Source organism: Tetrao urogallus (genome assembly GCF_951394365.1).
Source record: "Tetrao urogallus genome assembly, chromosome: 21".
In the NCBI taxonomy this organism is placed as follows: domain Eukaryota; kingdom Metazoa; phylum Chordata; class Aves; order Galliformes; family Phasianidae; genus Tetrao; species Tetrao urogallus.
Window position 1 is genome coordinate 5,031,392 of NC_136834.1, and position 20,365 is coordinate 5,051,756.

At 42.1% G+C, this 20,365-nt stretch overlaps 1 protein-coding gene across 1 annotated transcript in view; it reads right to left on the reverse strand.

Moving 5' to 3' along the window:
• CFAP74 (cilia and flagella associated protein 74) overlaps positions 1-17,291 on the reverse strand; it is a gene marked incomplete at both ends in the record, with an annotated part of 37,595 nt that extends 20,304 nt beyond the window's left edge. The window contains 20 exon segments of the mRNA XM_079545562.1: positions 188-350; positions 522-680; positions 908-997; positions 1,082-1,148; positions 2,349-2,467; positions 2,869-3,039; positions 4,083-4,268; positions 5,191-5,398; positions 7,145-7,302; positions 8,066-8,168; positions 9,336-9,446; positions 9,974-10,147; positions 10,528-10,632; positions 12,445-12,543; positions 13,564-13,710; positions 14,977-15,067; positions 15,959-16,154; positions 16,156-16,164; positions 17,101-17,183; positions 17,186-17,291. Coding sequence (XP_079401688.1) covers positions 188-350; positions 522-680; positions 908-997; positions 1,082-1,148; positions 2,349-2,467; positions 2,869-3,039; positions 4,083-4,268; positions 5,191-5,398; positions 7,145-7,302; positions 8,066-8,168; positions 9,336-9,446; positions 9,974-10,147; positions 10,528-10,632; positions 12,445-12,543; positions 13,564-13,710; positions 14,977-15,067; positions 15,959-16,154; positions 16,156-16,164; positions 17,101-17,183; positions 17,186-17,291 — 2,545 coding nt within the window.
• Between the last annotated feature and the right edge of the window lie 3,074 nt (positions 17,292-20,365).

Sequence of the window (20,365 nt, forward strand, 5' to 3'; positions counted from 1 at the left end):
TTCTCTGTTGATTTTGATATAATGGTGCCAGTACATTATTTTTAGTCTTTTTTTTTTTTTTGAGCTCTGGAGGACTTGGAGTTGAGGCAGCATACAAAGAGATGCAACATTGCTACTAGCATGATGAACTACTTAATTTGGTTAAGTCTGGGAAGCTTGCACTTGCAGTTTCTCAGAATCAGCTCACCTGTAGAACTTGTCTCAGTCCTCTGCTGCTCTACCTGGGCTACACAGCAGGTTGGTTCTTCACTACCATCAGGACAAATTTGTTCTTTCTTTTCAAGCACAGATGTTACAGAACTATTGTTATCTTTCCTCTCAGGAGCAGAGTCACTGCATGGTTGAGTAACCTAATAAAAATATTTGGGAAAAAGTAATTTCTACTGATCTGATCACTTTGATCACTGAGCTTGTATCCAGCTCCAACTTCATCAAGGAGCTGCAAATGAGATGTGTTTTCTTGTAACTGTTTCACGTTATAAATGGGATTGATTAATTTAGGGTGATGCTGTTGAACCTACTGTTCCTGCTGTTGCTCCACATCTACTGCTGTCACCTGCTGATGTCTGAACCTTGAATCTTGTTCCCAAAGCTCCAGTGTTTGTCAGGCTGACAGTTCGTGAAATTGTCTCTCCCACGACATGAGTGCCAAAGTCAACAAGCGCTTTATCTAGTGCCAGCTGTGAGAAGAGAAACCAATAATTACTACTGTCCTAGATAGTCAGTGATGTCCATCAAATGAGCGTGCACCTTTTCAAGAATAGGACTTTTAAGTTCTCAATTCAAAGAGTGTCCAATAATTGCCAGCTGTGGGTGCTCTCCTGCCTACCTCTTGGTAAATATTTGCAATAACGTTTATGCTGTCTTGCATTTTCTGCTGTTACTCTGACTTTAAACAGTCACTTACAATGCACGTCTTGGCTGTACATTTCAGTGGAACTGAGAAGGATCCTGTTTGGGCCATAAACATGACTTCTCCTTCCAGATTTTCATTTACCTAAAAAACAAACACAATCCCCCCAGCCACGTCATTGGCAAAGATTCAGCCTATTTGACAAAGTTACCACTGAGGTGCACTTACCACAGGCTTAAAGGTTACCCCCACTTCACAGGACATTCCAGCAGACATTTTACCAGGCGGGTCAAACCTGTGTAGAGAAGCAGCATAAAACTCCCAGTTAAAGACACGTGTGAATGTATGAAACCCCCTGTTCTGATTCTGGTAGGAACAGCAAAGAATATTTATATATTTTTCCATTTAGATTAATTTATTCATCTGGAAAGTCAGAATGAGGGACAGATTAAGGAAAAGCCGCAGAACCCCGGTGCAACTGTAAAACAACAAAGATTGATTTGTTGAGGTTTTATTCAGAAAGTCTTGTAATATTTTTAAGAGGAAAGAATTTGTGTTCACTTTACAAACAAGGCAACTGGTGGAGCTGTGGCTCAATAACATGGTTAAAATGGAGTGGACCAATCACCTGTTCTAACACCTGGGAAGCAGTCTGCCATTATCAGTTTTAACCATGGATCTGTAACATCCCACTATCCAAATAGAAATGAAGAGGAAAAAAGAAGGTTGCTGCAAGTGATTAGAGAACGTGCTGCTTGCTGCAAGCTGTATCAAAATCATCTTGAATAGAAACTGCCAGTCACTTCAATGCCTCATTTCATGGTGTCTGTGATGCAAACAAAATGCCCATCAGAAGACAAGAAGTCTCACAGCTGCACTCCAAATGAAATTACTGAGGCACAACTAGAGCCCTATTCTGCCTGACAAAAACAGGCTAGACAAAATACACGACTGAATGTTATTAGCCAGGGGGATACCTAGGAAGCTGGGCCCCACTGTAATACAGAACACGTGCATTAATCACAGTTTTATCAAAACAGAATTAAAAATCAACAAAGATGAAACATTTCCAAACTGAAATGGAGAAGGAAATACTTTTCAGAAAACACGAGCTCAGAATGTGAGTAGGCAAATGACTTCAGTACACTGAGCTTCAGAGCAGGTCACTGGCAGTTTCTCCTAAGAAGGGCCTGAAGGAATAGCTCCTATTTCCAGTAATACCTCGAAGAAGTACTGACACTGTGTGTACACTGCTTTTCCCATACTAGGGACTGGGCCCTTGCTGTCACCACTACATAAACCAGTGATGTGCAGTTCAGTCTTCAAGTTTCTTTTCTGCTCTAAGACACTTCCTTTCCTCATTATAAAAGAATGCAATACAATAGTTCAGATGTATCTAATCAAAATTGTTTAATTTTACTACAGAATTGAGTTATGCCTCCTGTTCTAATACAAATGTAAAGCAAGAAACTCATCTACAGATAGTTTTACATACTGAATGCTGATGAAGTCCTTCAGCCATTCACTGATTCCCACTGGTTTGCAGTAGTTAATGCTGTAGGATGCATTTATCAAAACTATCTTCTTTTTGTAGATTTTACCAACATCGAAATCCTTGAAATACCAAACATATCAGGAGGTGTCAATTACAGGAAGCAACATTTACACGAGTAATGACAGAACAAGCAGTTTTGGCACAGCAGTGTACTTGCTGACAGTGTGCTTGTTAATTACAATGCAGGGATAAACTGATAAGCTCACTTTCTTCCTAATGTAAGTATAATATTATAGTCATTTGCAGGCTGGAATCTTTACTGAAAATTTTCCTCCTCTCCTGCTACTTGGGAGCAGAGAGTGAGTGAGGGGTTCTGTGGCCCTTAGCTGTCTGTTAGTGTTAACCCACAGCAGCCAACAAGGATCTTTTCAGTGCCACAGCATTTTGATCAAGACATCAGTATACGAGTCTAGCAGAAACATCCATCATCTTTACAGATCTGTGTGCAATGACCACTAACCTTGAAATGAACACAACTTGGTTTAGTATAGAAAGTTCGTCCTTGATGTTCATGACCAGACACTGTTCCCTTATGAAAAATTCTAGTTTGGAAGTCCTCCTTTTCCTGTAAAATCTCTGTTTTCGTTGTCTTTGTAGCCAGATGCTTTGTATCCATTTCTTCTTTGGATATCTAACAGGGAACATTGATAAAAAAACACGGTGGCAGTAAGTCACTGTGATCACAGGATCTCCAGAACAAAGTAGAAATGCCTACGGGTAGAATAGAATCTCAGTCTCTGGCCAGCCTTCATTATTCTCCAGATTAAACTCAGCCTCCCAACTTGTATGTGAACAAATCAGTTTGTTCTCTAGCCTACAACCATCCAGCATTAGAAGATTCTGTTTTAATGGCAGTGAAGGGGTTATATTCCACTTCTTGAGCAACCATTTAGAGAAAATCAGCTAACTTCACTAACATTTGTTATAGTCCAGTGCTTCTTTCATACAGCACATGATATTTACTGACACACTGCTTTCTGACTGATTCTCAAGTCTGCTTTTAAAGGCCTACATCTGAAAAAAGTGGAGTATGGGAGCATACTTTGGAATAGCGTGCACGACCTTAGCCACACAATGCCTAGGCACTATTTACTTCTTTACAGAGTACAGAATATTTGATAAAAATTATGCTTTATTTTGTCTAGTCTGGGACAAAATAAAGCAATCCACATAAAGCAATCTGTGTTTCCAACACAACAAAAAGTCATGTTCAGCTTTCTCAGGGTTTTGTGTTTTTTAACTCAAACAAACAAGTGAACACGATGTGATGTGTCTTCACATATCTCCAAACTAAAATTGAAGTTTTGTTTTCTCCTGAAGAGAAAACACTGATGACAGAGTCAAACAACAATTACCCTCTGATATTCTCACATCTGAATCTCTGTATCTATGCAGTAATGACACGTTAACTGCAGAATAGATAATTGGTGATTTTAAGCTGCATTCATAGAACAGCACCTGCCAGTGTCATTTCTTCAGATACGTACAACTACTAGAGAGGGAACTGAAACTTTTCGAATCCATTTAGACACTTTCATGAATAATTCCAGAACATTATAGACTTCAACGTAACAACAGGACAAATACACATATCCATTTTTTTTTTTTTTTTTTTTTTTTTTTTTTTTTTTTTTTTTTTCCCCTATTTTTAAGAGGAATCATCACAGGTTTTACCTCGTGCAAGTCACATTCCTGATTCAATAGTCCTGGGAGCTCTGGTTCTGCTGGGATCTTGTCCCTCTCCTCCTCATCCTCATCACTCTCACAGAGCACATCGTGGGGGACTTTTTCAGAACACTTTCCTACAGAAGCAGTTCTCTCACCAGCTGGGGAACAAACTGATGGAGAGCACCACGACTTCTGTGAGAGAAAATAAATTTGGAAATACCATTTGAAATTACTAGAGGGCAGTTACATGAGCAGTTAACAGTTTCCAAGGATATCTTTTAATACAGAGTGACTGGTCTATAAAGCTGCAAGGCTGAAGATGACAGCTTAAGCCAATCCCTTCTTCAAATGACAACTCAGACAATATTGCAGTAATGAGCATCTATAGGATGATAACTGTATTCCATAGAAGGGTGGGCTTGTGAATAGTGACTGTGTACATTTTTGGGTTTTGTACATGTTTTTGTTATATCTACTGTATGATGACCAAGGACTTTCTTGCTTTGTTATGTTATGACTATTTCCACAAACCTTCTCTCCCTTTCTTTAAATACCTAAGGATTGCAGGCAGACACAGGCTTCCTGGGATTCAGTTCATCCCACCTCTCCTTTCCAGGCAAGTACTGCCTGTAATATTGTGCAGATCAATTAAAACAAAACAAATACATGAAAGAAACCCAAACAAATCTGTTGTCATGAAAACACTGTGGTCTCCATTCTGATATGTTGAAAACATTTCTCTTGTGCTGACAGTCTGATCCGAATCCTTACTTGGGGGTGAAGGTAATTTTATTGCTCTTGGGGTCAGTTGTGATTCACGTGTCTTACAATGTACATTACAATGTACACTTCTTACAAATACCCTTAAAAATACAAATGGAAACAAAAAAACATCCGTACCAAGCAGCAACTGTCATGAATAAAAGTACCAACCATCAAAAATAGAGCGACTAATGGTCGTCAAGAGATCCGACGGGCTGATGGAGGTGCAACTCTCCACTAGCTGCACTATCTGGTGTTTGGCTGCAGCCCGTGCTATTCAGAGGTACAGCCAAAATTCACTTTCCTACAGCTTCAATAGAAAATAAACCTAGAGATGTTTCTGTTTGTTCACCTGTGGTGCCCCAGCTGGATGTTTGCAGGTCTTCTCAATGTAGCGCCATGTTTTCTTTCTCCACAGTAAAGAATCCGTACATTTACCACCACTCTTAATTGCCTTAGTACAGGACTGCTGATTTTTCTGCTTGAAAATGGAAGCTTTTTCTTGCAGAATTTTAGATACAATCTCAATTTTTCTTGATTTTTGTTGTTCTCTAAAAGCTCTGTAAGAAGATGTTATAAGAAACGTTAAACCAAGTTGTTCGTTAATAACATTACAGTTCATTTTTTGAGCCTTTAAGCTCAACGTCAAGTCTTCAAATTGGGAGCAGCAGTAATTTGTGTCAAGACACAATGGGATTCAGAGGGCAAGTATATTTAGACTAAACATTCCATTTGAGTGTCTTAGAAGTTGATGACAGTTGGCTATCTGAAATCAAGTAGGTTGTAATAAAGCAAAAAAGGATTAAAGGTAAGGCCACACGTAATGAACATGAAAGGTGTGAATTCAGAGCTACAGTTCTGTGATGTATGGGGCAGATCATTCAGTCTCAGTTTTAATACTGGCAGTTTAATATACAATTTTCTGCAACAGACATTGCCCATGCTAATGATCCTTTCTGATACAGAAATCTTGATTTTCACCTTTTCAAATAATTCATATCACTCCTGATTCTAAATAGGAGAGAAGATATTATCACCTTTCTTATTTAAATACAGGCTATTGCCCACTGAAGCACTTCAGTGGCTTAGTGTAGCCTCATGATACGCCACCACAGCAGATGAATGGCACTGTATTTAAATTTTGTGAAAACCAAGGCACAGGGCAGTTATGAAATGTAGGAATGGTACACTGACTCCCAGTGCTACCTGCTCCAGGTATAAAGCCATCCTTTGCTCCTATTACTAGTTCTTGACTTTTTCATTCTACTCATAGGCAATGTACAAACGAAGTTAGAGGCTTTAATGACTAAAGAGTTAATTTTTTGCAGGCAATTCAGAAAGATTTATTCAGGCTAAAATGTGCTCAGAGAAAACAGAGAGTATCCCTTCACATAAAGGGAGAAAGGTAGAGCCCTGGGGGGGTAATTCAGCAGTTCCTCAGGCGCCTGGTGGAGCGGTACTGAAATTAGAAAAGAACTGCTGTGAAAGTGCAGCCGTGTCACAGCTAACATTAAGACTAACAAACTGCCTCCCTTGTGCCTGCAAAGGGAAACAGTGAGAGGGAGAAGTCAAGCAAGGAGAAAGAAAGAGGCAAAAAGGGTAAACTTCTAAAAGTTAGATATTTCCTGCAGATCTCTACCAACTGGTTATTCTATTAACAGGATTTTTAGAATGCTGTCAGTGATAGCTGTATTATGCAGCTATCAAGGGTGAAGCATTATTTATCAAAACTGATTGAATCTTTGCTTATCAACTCTTTTAATATTTGCTATAGGTTAGAAGAGCCAGCATGCAGAAACGCATACCTCAACCGCCTTCCGTTTAACACCTTGACTCAGATTCATCTTCGTACATGGTTAGAAACAATAATTAACTCTGCACCAGAGTAGAGATACAGGCACACCTCTGTCCATATCAAAGCAGCAGGGAGGAGACTGCACTGTTGCTGCTGTAACTGCACTGCAGTTTCCTATATGCACAGAGAGTGTTGAGGAAATGCAGGAGCGCTGCTACTTCGAGCATCAGGTTTAGGTTTACTGAATTGCCCTCCTGGGGTGGGTTATCCTCCTTGCAGAAATCAGAACACAGGCTCCAAACTTTGGTTCTCTGAATAATACATAAGCTAGAATTTCAAGTCACTTAAAACTGGCTGTATGAATTTCACACTTCCAGAGTATAAGAATGAGGTCACTCTCTTGAGACAGCACCATATATGTTATGCTTTTGGAATCCAATGAAGAGATCCAAAATACTCCTGCATGAACACCAGTGAGCAATGAGAGCACAATATAAAAACAAATACTTACTCTTTCTCCTTTTCATGCTGCAGCAGACGTTTATGGAGTAAAATTTCCTTGGCAACATTGCCTCCTTCTGCCAGGATAGCCTCCCTCATTGTCATCTCCTGTTTCTTTGCCTCAGAGGCCATTGCTTGGTTCCAAGCCTGGAGAGCCTGGAGTTTTTCCTATGGAGCCAAACAAACCACAGCTTCGTATTTGATTCACGCATTAAAGAAAATGGAAGAGGGACTCTGGTCTCCTTATCTAATTTGTGGTAGCTTTACCTGAAATACAGCTGACTGTCTTTAATATACACAACAGTCAAGCAAGTTGTCAGTAGTTTGTGTGTGCTGGAGATGCTGGAAGCTCTGACAGGTCAGCACTAATTCTTTCCCCTTCTAGTTTTTCTCTGAAATATTCTTCAGTGAAGCAATGTTTACAGAATATTTACAGCTCTCATCAGATCAGTATTAAATTAAAATCATTCCCTCATATTCTACAGAACACAAACGGATGAGGGAAGTAGCTCACCTCAGAAATTCTTACTTTACATTATTTAGACACTTAAGTAACTGCTTTTTTCTATGTGTTTTCTCCATATGAAGTATTTCTTATTTTGAGATCTAAATAACTAGAAATACTTCAGCCATATTTTTGGAGGATTGCTTGTAGTGTGCACTGCTTTCAAGAAAGCTACCATGCCATAGCAGCTAGAATGTGCACAAAAAGCTCCCTAAGGAGAAGTGTCAAAAATCTGTCCATACAAATCTAATACCATTATGTCCTGTAGTTAGATTCTCCTCCATTTAAAAAGAGATTTGGTCTAAGGAATGGCAGCATCAGACACTCATTCTGTAGTGAAAACTAGAATTACTTTCAATAAAAGCTAGCAGTAGCAATCTAACAAGTCAATTTCTTCATTCCCCAGCTCAGCCACAGCAGCAGTACCCTATTGGAAGTTATGCTGTTTTTCAGGGAGAGCACAGCTTGTATCCTTCTCTCCATATGCTCCTGAGTTTTCGCTTCTTCCTTTGCATTCTTCTCATGAATTCTGTAAGCACAGTGAAATCTTTCAGCTTATATCCTGGAAAGCTTTTAGTATTAGAATGTTTAACCAGACAAACAGTAATTGTGTAAAGTCACCAAACATCTCCTGCATGTCTCTGTTCACAATAATACTGGGTGGGTGAGGTAGAACTGTTCAGAAAGCCTTCTACATACAATACCTCTGATTACATGTGTGCCCACAGCTTCCAACCAGTTTGCTCAACAACTTTCTTTTGTATGTTTTGAACTCAGAAATGCATTTCCCATTATATGTCTAGTTGCTAAAATAAAGTAAGAATTCAGATGTTGATCATGAGATTGATATCTAGACAATGACATATTGAACTTGACACAAGCAAACCACACTGAAAACAAACCCCAGACATTCAAAAACCTTGAAATATGTTTGAGCATGAATCAAGTCTGTGAGTATCCCAGTTAATATAGTGGTGAACTGAAAAAAAAAGCCAGTAAGATACTGAGCAAAAAAGATCAACTGATTTGGTTCAGTTTGTTAATTTTAATTACTGTTAAGTTTGTACATGTTATCTAAGGAAAAACATAAAACACCATAAAAACAGTACAATTATTTCAATCACTTTTTCAATTAAGTCCTAACATACAAGTAAAAGTAACAAACGCTCAGTTCCTTGAGTAACAAAATAATTTAATATCACAGTAATTGTATGAACATGGAGTTAGGAAGGCAATACTCATTTTACCACCCACCATAAGAGAACAGGAGCACACAGAAATGCCCTCTTGAGTCACTGTTACCAGACAGCAAGAAGGCTGTTTTACTGCATCTCAGAGGTAATGCAGAAAGGCCAGTTTCCAACCTGGAATTCAGCTGTGCTATCTGACACATATAGGGAAGAGCTGTAAATGACTATCAGTGCCTACACGTGGTCAGAGCTCCATGCAGCCCATCAAAGAATGGTCCCTTCAGCTGCAAGGAATCTGAAGGCAGGAGGTGGATTTTCTTTTTTCATGCGCTTTTGTGCCAAGTAAGATTTGAGAGCTTCAGAGCATTGGCATTGTAGCAGATTTCCAAGTGCAATACCAGGACATAATCTAGCAGAAAAATGATTACTTTTCAAAGAGTACAGGATAGAGCACTGCATACTGAGAATGTACAGTGCTGGGAAATAGAACAGGAGCTAATGATTACCTTGCCATGCTTTTTCTCAGGAAGTAGACTGCTTTTTTGTGGTTCCTTTTGGCATCTTCAAGCATTTTTTTACGCCTTTTTTCGTATCCTTTCTGGGCTTTCTCTTCTTTTCTGTGAAAGACAGGCAAGCCAACAGCACTAAGGAAATGATTATCTGTGGTTTAACTAAGGAAATGATATCGAATGGTGGGGAGGGAGTGTATCTGTATGTCTTGAAATGGGGGCAGTATTTTCTCCCCCCTGTACAGGCTCTTGTCTTCACAAAAGCTACAAACTGATAACCTGGGATCCTTTTTCTCTCCAAGTTTCAATGAGAAGATCCTAAGAATGTCCTGGCACCCAGCAGCAATGCAGACATGTGCGCTTAGTCTGACCTGATAGATTTAAATTCCTTAGACAAAAAGCATTCACAGTTTTTGTCTTTAGCAAGTTAATCATGTCAGAAATCCTTATCTGAACAGTGACAAGACTGGGGGAAATTCTTACTTTAATTCTATTTCCTCACACAAATATTTCAGAGCCAAAATCCAGCTCGGAAATACAATACCATGATTACTTCCATTAGCTAATCTTCTCAACACATGAAATAATGAATTGGCTACAAGTGACAGGGGGAAAGGAAACAGAGCCCCACTTACTTTTTTAAAGACAGCTGATTTTCTTCTGCTTTCAGTGCTGCTATTTTTTCCTTCCGAATCCGCACTTCTGCTTGGTCCTGGTATTGCACCTCTAGCTCCTCCTCATCTTTTTGAAGTTGTTTGTGGAGGATTTCATATTTTCCCTGCTGGGTTTCTATCTGCCACATCTCAAGCCTTTAAAACAAAGTGTGAGCTGCTTTCACAACTGAGGCATAAATTAGAAGTATTTATGCTTATTCATTGCTATTGCAGACAGGTCTACTCTAGTCCATCCTATTTTCCAATTAAACTGGGACTTAAATTTCATTTATTGGTGCAAAATTAACTCAGGATCTGAGCCACAGCAACCAATTTCCCAAGCAATTAATTGTTTAGGCTAAAAGTTGCTCTCAAGATCCTTTGCTTTGTAGTAAACCATTGCAGTCCTCCAATTATGTAGTTCAATATTTACTAACAGTTTCCGCAGAGATTAACTTTGGGATCCATTAAACAGCACAGGAAGAAAATAATGAAGACTGACTCCCATCACACAGTTTTCTCATTCCATCACTTACATGTTTTCTTTCAGTGTCAAAGCAATTTTCAGCTCCAAATTCTTCTCACCCTCCAGCTCAGTGCACAGTCGCCTATGCATTGCCTGTAGGCGGAACACGGCTGGGCTGGTACATAAAAAAGAGACAATTAGAAAGCAATTGGAACTAATTAATGTTAAAAAAAATCAAAAACTCCTTCCAAACAAAGTCAGCAACAATAAATAATAGCTTGGGGGGTGAGAGTTATGTATTAGAATGACATCAATTTATACAGAGTCTCTTGTTCAGCTCCCTAAGTGTCCGTTTGTTGGTCAGCGGTGCAGCTTTCTATGAACTGCTACAAATTTGTCAATACTTGCACAGGAGTGTTTGCTGTAAAAGCACTGGCAGGTGGCTCCAAGTGATTATTTCTTACACTGATAAAAGAAGCATTAGTAAGTATAAGCAAACCTAGAGAACCTTGATTGATTTCACCTTTAGAATGGCACTACAATACCCCTTGCACTTTGGCTACAGCAGCAGTGTAACAACGCAGCTCTTTATTTTCCTTGGGCTTCTCTACCCAGGAAAATGACTGCACAGCACACTGCAGAATCAATAGACAACAGGTGGAATTTATTCAACATAAATTCCATCTTTGGAAGTGAAAATTGGAAATGGATCTTCTACCTGAAGTTATTACTTGGATTTCACAATTTTTCTAAGGCTCCAATACTGCTTGTGGCAGACAGTATTTTCATTATTGCTATAAAATGATGCACTTGAGCTTTGTAAGCCAGGAACTTATCAAGTCTTCACTATTAATTTGCTAAATATAATAGACTGTGAAAATTGCTATTTTCCACATTTCTAGACCTCACAATTTGACTTGTCATAAGTATAAAAACCTCACACAATGCCTTTCTGTCTTTGTTGGTTTTTCTTAATAAGAGTCTCTTTGAGATCCTGAACAGGGAGTCTAATACCTGCCACAGAAGTCTGATTAGCATTAAACTCATTTTTGTTTAATCAGTTATTCTACTTTGGCAATTAACCCACCTGGGTTATTCTGTCATTTGCTGATGCACCAAGATTCTTCTTATTGAAGAATAACACAGGTCATAAAAATGCAGCTGCAAAGTTTGTTCACAATGCATTGGCTCCTGGTACACAAGCCACCCACTTCTTTCTATTTAAACCAAATGTGAGGAGTACAGTAAATTGCCTCCCACTTCCTCACAAGTGTTTCAGAACAGCTCCTGCATGCAGAGCTGCTCCTGAAAGGCATTGGTGCATTTCACAACATAAAACAATTAATTAAAAAAAAAAGCATACATATAAATCCTGGTTGTAATTGTTAGGAAAAAAGCATCACCTCTAAAGCTGATATGGCACACTGGTGTTGGTTGATCATAATGAACAGAATTTAGTGGGGAACTGATAAACATAACTGACAGCAGTGAGCTAGGCTGACTAATAACTTGTTGTTGCTGGATGCTCCTTTAGAAATATGCCTCTTTCCTATCCATTCCTAAGTCTCCACCTCCTTCTGCACTCTGATTTAACTGACAGAACCCCAGGCCTGAAAGCATAGAGGTCAGGGGTGTCCATGCTAACACACCATTATTTATTTCAAGGGGAAAAGCTGTTGCTGAAAATCCCCAACCACATGAAAAGCAACTGCAGCGTTAGCATTCACCAAGACAGAAACGAAAGCTTTGCTCTGAGCACGCAGAATAGCACTCCTGTCAGAACAGCCTTCCAAGCTGTGGCTGTTCTCAGCATAAGATGTAACTCTGTTGGGTTTCATTGACCTATGAACATCTTCAATGCGTGTGCTGAAAAATTCTGCTCACTGTCAACAACACAGCAAGGTGAAAAAAGTAAATGCATTAATTACACCCAGACAAACACAGTGGATGCCTGTATCTCTGGCACCCAGAAATATTCTCTACCTACACATTGCCAGCCTCCTTCTCCTCCTCTGTCTCAATGTCTACGTTCTCCAGCTGCTTTTCCAGTGTTGTGATCCGCAGCTGGCAGGCACTCAGCTCATCTCTGAAACAAACAAACACATCATTTACATTTTAAGTTCCCTCAACCATGAAACTTTTCCTTCTGAAGGAGAAGATTGTTGGGATTCCTCAAACACCCCACCTCCCCACCGCTTTTTCTCTAAGACTTTACAATGAGGTTCTTGAAAAGCCCATATTTATTTTGAGCATTTTCTCTAAAAATCCAGAAAAGTAACCATAGTTCAGTCTGACTTCAGCTATGTTACCAAAGAAAAAGAAAACAGCATTTTTAACATTATTGCTCTACAGATCCATCTTCTGCTAGAGAAGGTCCTTTTATCTGATGTATGGGAACTGCTGAACTGATTGATCAGCTGGGGGGACCTTGGAGCACAGGTGCAGGCAATTCACCTGTGCTGCTGGGAGGGGTGGAGCCTGGCTGCATCTCTCCTCGACCCATTTAAGAGCTGACTAGGAGCGAGGAATGGTTTCTTTCTGGAGATCTCTCCTTTGGAACTTTACAGTGAGCCCAGGACAAGGGTAAGCGCTCTGTCTGTTCCCTTTTTGGTGTCGTAGTCTGCTTAGCAAGCTTTCTTGTTTATTTTGTAATTATAGCATCTGTGTGTTCATTGATTATGCACCTTAGCACAGCAAACTGCTCATAGCAGGTGTATGTTTTGAAGTTTGCAGCTGACTTCACTGACTGCAATGTAACATTTCCATTGCAGTTAAGAAAATATTTATAATGAATTTTCCATTTAATTTTTCTAACTGATTGTTGAACCAGCAGAACTGTGCCAATATAAATGAGAGGAATTAATGTCTAATTATTCCAGACCAGCACTCTATTCTTTAGCATTGTTATTAGTGTTTTAGCTTTCCATTTTTATCTGTAATCCTTTACAAGGGACTTAAAATGTATTGGATTCATCAAATCAAGCAGGTGTTGGCATCACATAACTCTCATGACAAAACTATATATGCTATAAACATGTAACAGGTACAGCACCCAGTATTTGATGGTGCATTTATGGTGATGGCCTTTGTTTCCTTCAACACTGACCTGGTTTTCTGAACCACACGTTCCTTTTCTTTGGCAATGTAGCTGAGCTCTTTTAGGTTCCTGGGTAAAGCAAATAAGCAAATTCTATCTGCAGACTTCAGAGCCTGACTGCTTGTAATGTTGTCCAGGCAATGTTCCAAACTGTCCCTTTGAATTGAAATAAATGATGAGCATGAAAACACAACAAGAAGTTGAAAAGCTCTGCAAAGTTTGCACAATCATTTATGCATTTGTGAGTGCATTTTGGTTTAACTCATTCCAGCAAAATGCTGTGAGTGTCAGCAGTGTAAGTCAGGAAAAAGCAATGGTAATCTGTACAGAAATCTTAAGTACATGCATTTAAGCCAAGATTTTTAGTCTTAAGTATCTAATACCGAGTGTTCGTACTCACATTTATTGCTGCAATATCTTTACCAAATACCTTTGGTTTTAAATGTCTGAGCCTCTTGATCACACCCATGGTTTTCAGGTTTTACTTTTCCTGAACATTACTTTAAAACTGAAGGGAACATTCTAAACTAGTCTAAAACATTGTGTAGAACTGTTCATCTCGAGTGAGCTCTCTCTTACTTTTTTGTCTATTTAAACATACAGAGAGAAGAAATCAGAAGATGGGTGGTGGTGTTATTTGGTGATTTTTTTTGTTGTTGTTGGCTTTTTTAATCACTTTGGTGTATTTTGAGTTTCTCTGCTGATAATGGTAACACTGTCAACATTTACTGGCAGCAGGCATATGTGCTATGCAACTTCCCACATACATATGTTAATAAACTGTGTTCCAGCTTTTCATCATGCCTTGCAACCCTGTGTCAGGACACTGCAGGGCACAGATCAGCAGTCAGTCAAACAGGCCAAACTGTGCTTTCTCATTTGTGAAGAGAGAAGCAGCTACTTCAAGCCCCATTCAAACCACTGAATTATTTTCCATGCATGACCTTTGCTACATGCATATTTATTTCTCCAGGAATAAATTCACTCTACCACCTACTTGTAAAACCAAAGTATGGTTTACAAAGGATGGCTATCATCACACCAGTTCTGTGCTAATCGACTGTACGCAGTGGTACAAAACTATTCAGAAACTTACAATCCAACACTGCTATTATTCCCTTCTTCCAGTATTTCCTGTTGCTCTGTAAGTACAGAGGGATTTGAATGTAACACAGCACATTATCACAGAGCATTGGCTGGTTTTGCTTGGTGTGGCACCACCCAGGCTAATAAATGCTCTTTTGAGGTCTGATAAGCCCATATGAATGTGGTGCAGCCAGGTGTTGTATGTATGCATATTGCCTAGGGCTCACCTGACAAAAAACATGTAACTGTGTTACCCAAACCTCCTCTTGAAAAGGTAAATCACCACTACAAAGGAAGTCATTACTGGAGCTGCTAACAAAGCCATGAATTATTTACCTGCTATGTTCAGACTTGTCTCCAGCTTCTTCAGAAGTGACCTCGTTCCCCATCTTGCCACCGTCAGACAAATCTTCCTCAAGCTTGTATTCTAATAGAAATTAAAACTCCAGTTTACTGGAGAGACTTTGAGCTTCAAAATGCAGAGCACTAACTTACCTGCTGCCAAGTCAAAGTATGTGGAGGATCAGAGATTATATTTTATAGCATTACTGCAGTGTTTATTAAAAGTCAGCCACACAAGGCTGCTGCTGTACACCTGGAAACCAAAGCAGGAGAATGCCAACAGCCTGCAGCGTGTTCACATTACACTAACACCCTTCTCTACACCTCATTACTCCAGCCTGCAGCGAAGATGGAATCCTATAAGTATTCATTAAGCATTATTCAATATGAATTATGTATGTATTACTGTGTATTTGGGTAATAAGGAAAATGAGAGTAAGAAAATAACCTAAGAACAGCTTTTTAACGCAGAGGTCAGTATTCAGCACTAAATGATGCATGGCAATGTTAAACAGTAGATATGTGGACTCATGATGTAACTGAGCACGTGTTCTGACACAGAAGTCAGTCACCTGCTCATAGGCAGCTGGTGCCATGGGGGATCCAACATGGGGGTGGAAACCTGTGCCCCTCTGCAGGCACAGAGGCCTTCACCAAAGGTGAGTCCCCCCTGGCAGCAGCTGCTGAGGTCTGAGAGGCTGAACTGAGTCCCTACAGTCAAACACTGGTTTTCACCATCATTAAGTCTGAGTCAAAATGCTGCACAGATTAAGTAGGGAATTTACTGCTGCAGAAAAAAGAATGGTTTAAGTTTGAAGTAGCTATACCTGTTACAGTGTAATGCTAAGAAGAAAACGACTGGGATCATTTCATTGGTTTGGAATATCACACTGCCCCTAGAACCGTACTGTTCCATCATAGACAGGAAGTTAACCCCAGCATTCTGCAAGTTATGGCTGTGGTTTCTCACATTCACCTTCCTCGTGTTCTTTCAGGTCAGAGCTCTGAGCTGCTGCACCGTTTCCTTCCTCTTCCAGAAATGAGATGAGAGTTGGTTCCTCTCCTCCACCCCCGGGCTCACTGCCTGCCATGCCGGCGGTTCCGTCACAGCAAGCGGGCTGACATGGAGACGGCTGAGAGTCGGTGAGTACACAGATCTCCAGGAAGCCTTCAAGTTGGTGCCTGTGTCAGGAGATAAATCGGCAGCGTTCGGTGAGCGCTTAAGGTATATGTAGCGACAGGGTGCAGCCACAAATTGAGCGTTAACTTCCACAGATCTCTTGTGGAGGAATAAAGACGCTGCCAAAGCGTTTTTATATGTATAGTAATTGGCTTATTAATAAAAGAAGCCCAGAAGAAAGCAGTTTTATCTGGTTAGGGAACGAGAGGTACGCAATGGAGTGCGAAGTGTGGGATATACCGAGCTAAACGCCCAGAGCCACCTTAAAGGCAAAGCGGAGCTGCACGAAGAACAAACCCCCCACACGAGCGGTGTGCCCGGAGCATCCCGAGCGCTGCCGAAGCCCCGCGGCCCGGGACGCGGCGGAAGGACCGACGGAAGGACGTCCGGCCGCTGCCCCGGCAACGGAGCGAACCACGCGGCGCCGGGGGAGCGGAGGGACCGCGAGCCGCAGCCGCTGGAGGCGGTCAGCCCGCGTGGGATGCGCCGCGGTGGGTGTGCGTGGCTGCTCCACGCTGCTCGGCTCATTTTCAGAGCGACGGCATCCCAGGATCAGCCTCGGCAATCAATAAAGACAAGCGTGACCTCTAAGCTTCCTGTGAACGGAACCGGCTTGAGTCAAAAAAGAACGGCTAATTGGTACCTTCGTATCAACTGTGAGTGCAGTGCGTGTTGGTGAACCTTTGTCACCAGGGCCAGCGTTCTGCTCTCACGTGCACGTGGGAGAAGCCATCGGCAGTCCCTGTGAAGGTGCCGAGTTACAGTTCCCCAGACAAGCTCCTCTCTCTCGATTCCCATTGCACCCACTGGGAATCTGGATCCACCCCCACTGCAAGCTCCAGGAGGCGTACAGAGGCGCTCCCTGATGCCCAGGTCCCGTAGGCACAGCTGTGGGTGATAACGTGTGAGAAGTGAGCACGAATGGATTGAAATCCTACTGCTGAAATCCCAAACTGAGAGGCGTTTTGGTGAAGTTCTGTAGCACCAACTGGGCACCGCAGTGCTGCTGGAGGGCTGGACGCTGCGTGGCTCCATGCTGCTCTTCAGGCAGTCGGTTCTTCCTCCCGAACGTTTCCAAGGTGACAGCAGCTCCTCTATGGAGGTTTCTAGCTGTTTGGCAGCAAGACATGCCAATAATGGAATCTTATTTTTTTCAGTGCGTCTCAGATTATGTAAAACGATTTCTCCATCTCTGCTCTACAACACAGAGCAATGTCTGAGTGTAAATATCAGCAGAACATCGATGGAAGCCTTACTGAGAGTAACTGCAATGCTGTGCTTGTCCAGTCCTTAAATACCAGCCGTGCATCTCAGAGCTGGGGCTGTGGGACATCCATCCAGTGCGAGGAATCATTTCTGTGCAACTTCTGAAAGAAGCTAAATATTCCCACCATATGATTGCTGCGGATATTTCCAAATCTCATTTATAAAAATAGGCATATGTGTGTAATTTGTGTTTCCAGAGACATTTGGCGACGTTGCCACAACAGTCTTCCACGAGCCGTTCATGTGGAATTGTGGGAGAATTCAGCTAATGATCTGTGGGGTGCATTTCTTGCCTGTAAGACTTCGGTGTGGCGATGCGAGCTCTTGGCACCACTGGCAGCAGAGCCAGCCATCCCTGTCTGCACGTGGTGTGAAGGAGGCAGCGGCTGTGGCTGCAGCTCTGGGCCACCGTGAGGACGCTGATCCACCTGAGCTCCGTGTGTGAGGTCAGAAGGCAGAAGCACTCCCAGAAAAGCTGTGCCTGCAGCCATAAGGATGGAGGAGTGATGGCGAGTCGACAGAGTGACAAAAGGCTTAAGGAGAAATGGCTGTTGGGGCTGTCTTTGTGAGACTATTTGACAGTTCTAAGCCAGCACCTAAAGGAAAGCTTCAATTATTTTCAAGAGGATTAGATGAGAAAGATTGAGGGGAGCTTATTTGTTTTGTTTTGATGCTTTAATAGCAATTTTAATTGTTTTTTAATCTCCCTCTTGAGCAATTTTAATCTGCCATTGACTCTAAAGAATTTGGGATATTCTGCTAGAATTGTAGGAAATTAAACATATCATTATTATTTTATCCTCTCTTTTTCCTTTGGCTAATAGGAATTACTCCTGTTGAGTGGGGGTGTAAATCCATATATTTCTCTATATAACAGACTGTTAGGCTGAAATTTCTATCTGACTGCAGAATCAACTGAAAACATGGCCAGTGACCACGCATTTGTCTTCTGTGTAACAGAGCCAATATAATTGTGGCCCATTGCATCAAATGTAGTGTGCTTGTTTGAGGAAAGTTCCACATTTATTTTAGGGTTTTGTGCAAACAGGTCTTAGAACATCTGTTTCTGAAGCACAGACATGCAGTGGTAGCTAAATGAGTCCTGTGGAAATAACCCAGGATTTTGTTAAACCGCTGCGCTGTGCTGCTGGGAGATTGGCTGTGTAGGTTCCTCTCATCCATCCAAGTCTCAGCACGAGGCCGGCTCACTCAGTGATGCCAGCAGCACACATTCCTGGTCAAGTGAATGGGCATAATCAAAACCCTGATAATACACCTGGATTATCAGAGATTATCCAGAAAATGATTGCAGTCCTGAAGGCAAACGCTCTCCCATCACAATGCCACTGGAGGTTTTGTGAGCAGTCACTTCGCTGCCAGAAGCAGAGAGCTTTCTTCATGGACCCCAAGTCAATGGGCACTGGAAGAGCAGTTGTGGAGGAACAGCAGTGATTTTTCTAGGGGACCGCCGTTCTGTTTTCACTTGTTGCAATGGTCAAACTCTTAGCAGTATCTTTCCCTTTGGAGCCTACACTGTTGTGGTTTTCCTATAGGCTCACACAGATATCTACCATACAAAGTCACTCTGCGTGTCCACAAGTCTACATGTCCATTTTGCTTTTTTAACAGATGTATTCTGGAGGCACAGAAATGTGTGTTCATTTTTTACTGGTAGGTTTGATGACAGCTGTCTAGCCAGAGAAAAGCAGCACCAAGGAATTCTCAGAGTAGGTACACAGCTCACTGAACGTCAGCCTGAGGAGTTGGAGAAAATGTCAACTGAAAATATCCTGAAAGGTGTAAATCTGCTCTGCTTCACAGAGAGACAAAATCTTTCTGTTCTGTATCTCATCCTGTAGGTTCCATTATTGATCTTTTGGTTTCCCTCCTCCAACAAACCAGTTTTTATCCAACAGCCCAGCTGTTAGAGCTGTCATGTAGGTCTTGTCCTCCTGGTGTATTGGGGACAGGTGTGACCTAATGTGGTGTGCAAAGAAAAGTTCTCAAACAAAACCCCACCTCATTCTTACACATTTCTGATATGTGTGTGCTGCGTGCATCTGCACACAACATGTAGATGTGCACAGCTGTTCCTCCCAGTCACTTCTGTGGTTGCCCTCAACGAGTCGTGCCTTTGCTGCCATTTAGGTTGATGGCATTCGTCAGTAAAAAAAGCCAACCCTACAAAAGGGTAAACCAAGCCCTTTACAAACCTGGTGGGCATCCTTTCATTTGATTAAAGGATCCACGCGTTCATTTTCGCTTTACGGTACAATTTCTTTAAAATGTCTCCTACACATTGTTTCCTTTGTGGGTTGGTTTTAAAATTGCCATTCTGGACTGAACAGCAGCAAAAAGCGGAGGAGGAGGAGAGAAGAAAAGAGCGAAGATGGAGGAGAAGGTCGCGTCCGACCTTCGGGCTGAACCCGCAGCCCCCGGCAGCGCGGCCGGTGCCGCCCGGTCCCGAAACGCGTCCGGGTTGGGCCGCACGGCGGTGTCAGCTGAGCTCAGGCGTTCGCTCCGGTGCGCCAAAAGCGCTGAGGCAGAAGTTCGCATAGCCCGGGCTCCGCCGCTCTCGGCGTCGCACCTGCGGTCGGGGACAGCTTTCAAAGAGCGCAGAGATCGCGGCTTCTCCCGTCCCGGGCGCAGCTCCCACCCGCAATCCGCGCCGCTCCGCGGGGAAAGGGCCGGAGCTGCAGCTCAGCGCTGCCGGGGGGGCGGGGGCGGGGGCGGCTCTACCGCAACCTCCATCCCGCGTGCAGCCCGGGCTCCTCGTTCTCCTCCCGGCGGCGATTTGCACGGGACATGCCCGCAGTCTCGGCAGCACTTTTAGTTCTCTTTCTCCCGCGCTGGGTGGGATGGAGCTGTAATTGCAGGGGCTATTTTCGGCAGCCCGCTGAGCGGCCGGGCGGAGGAGGAGCGCGGCGCTGCTGAGCC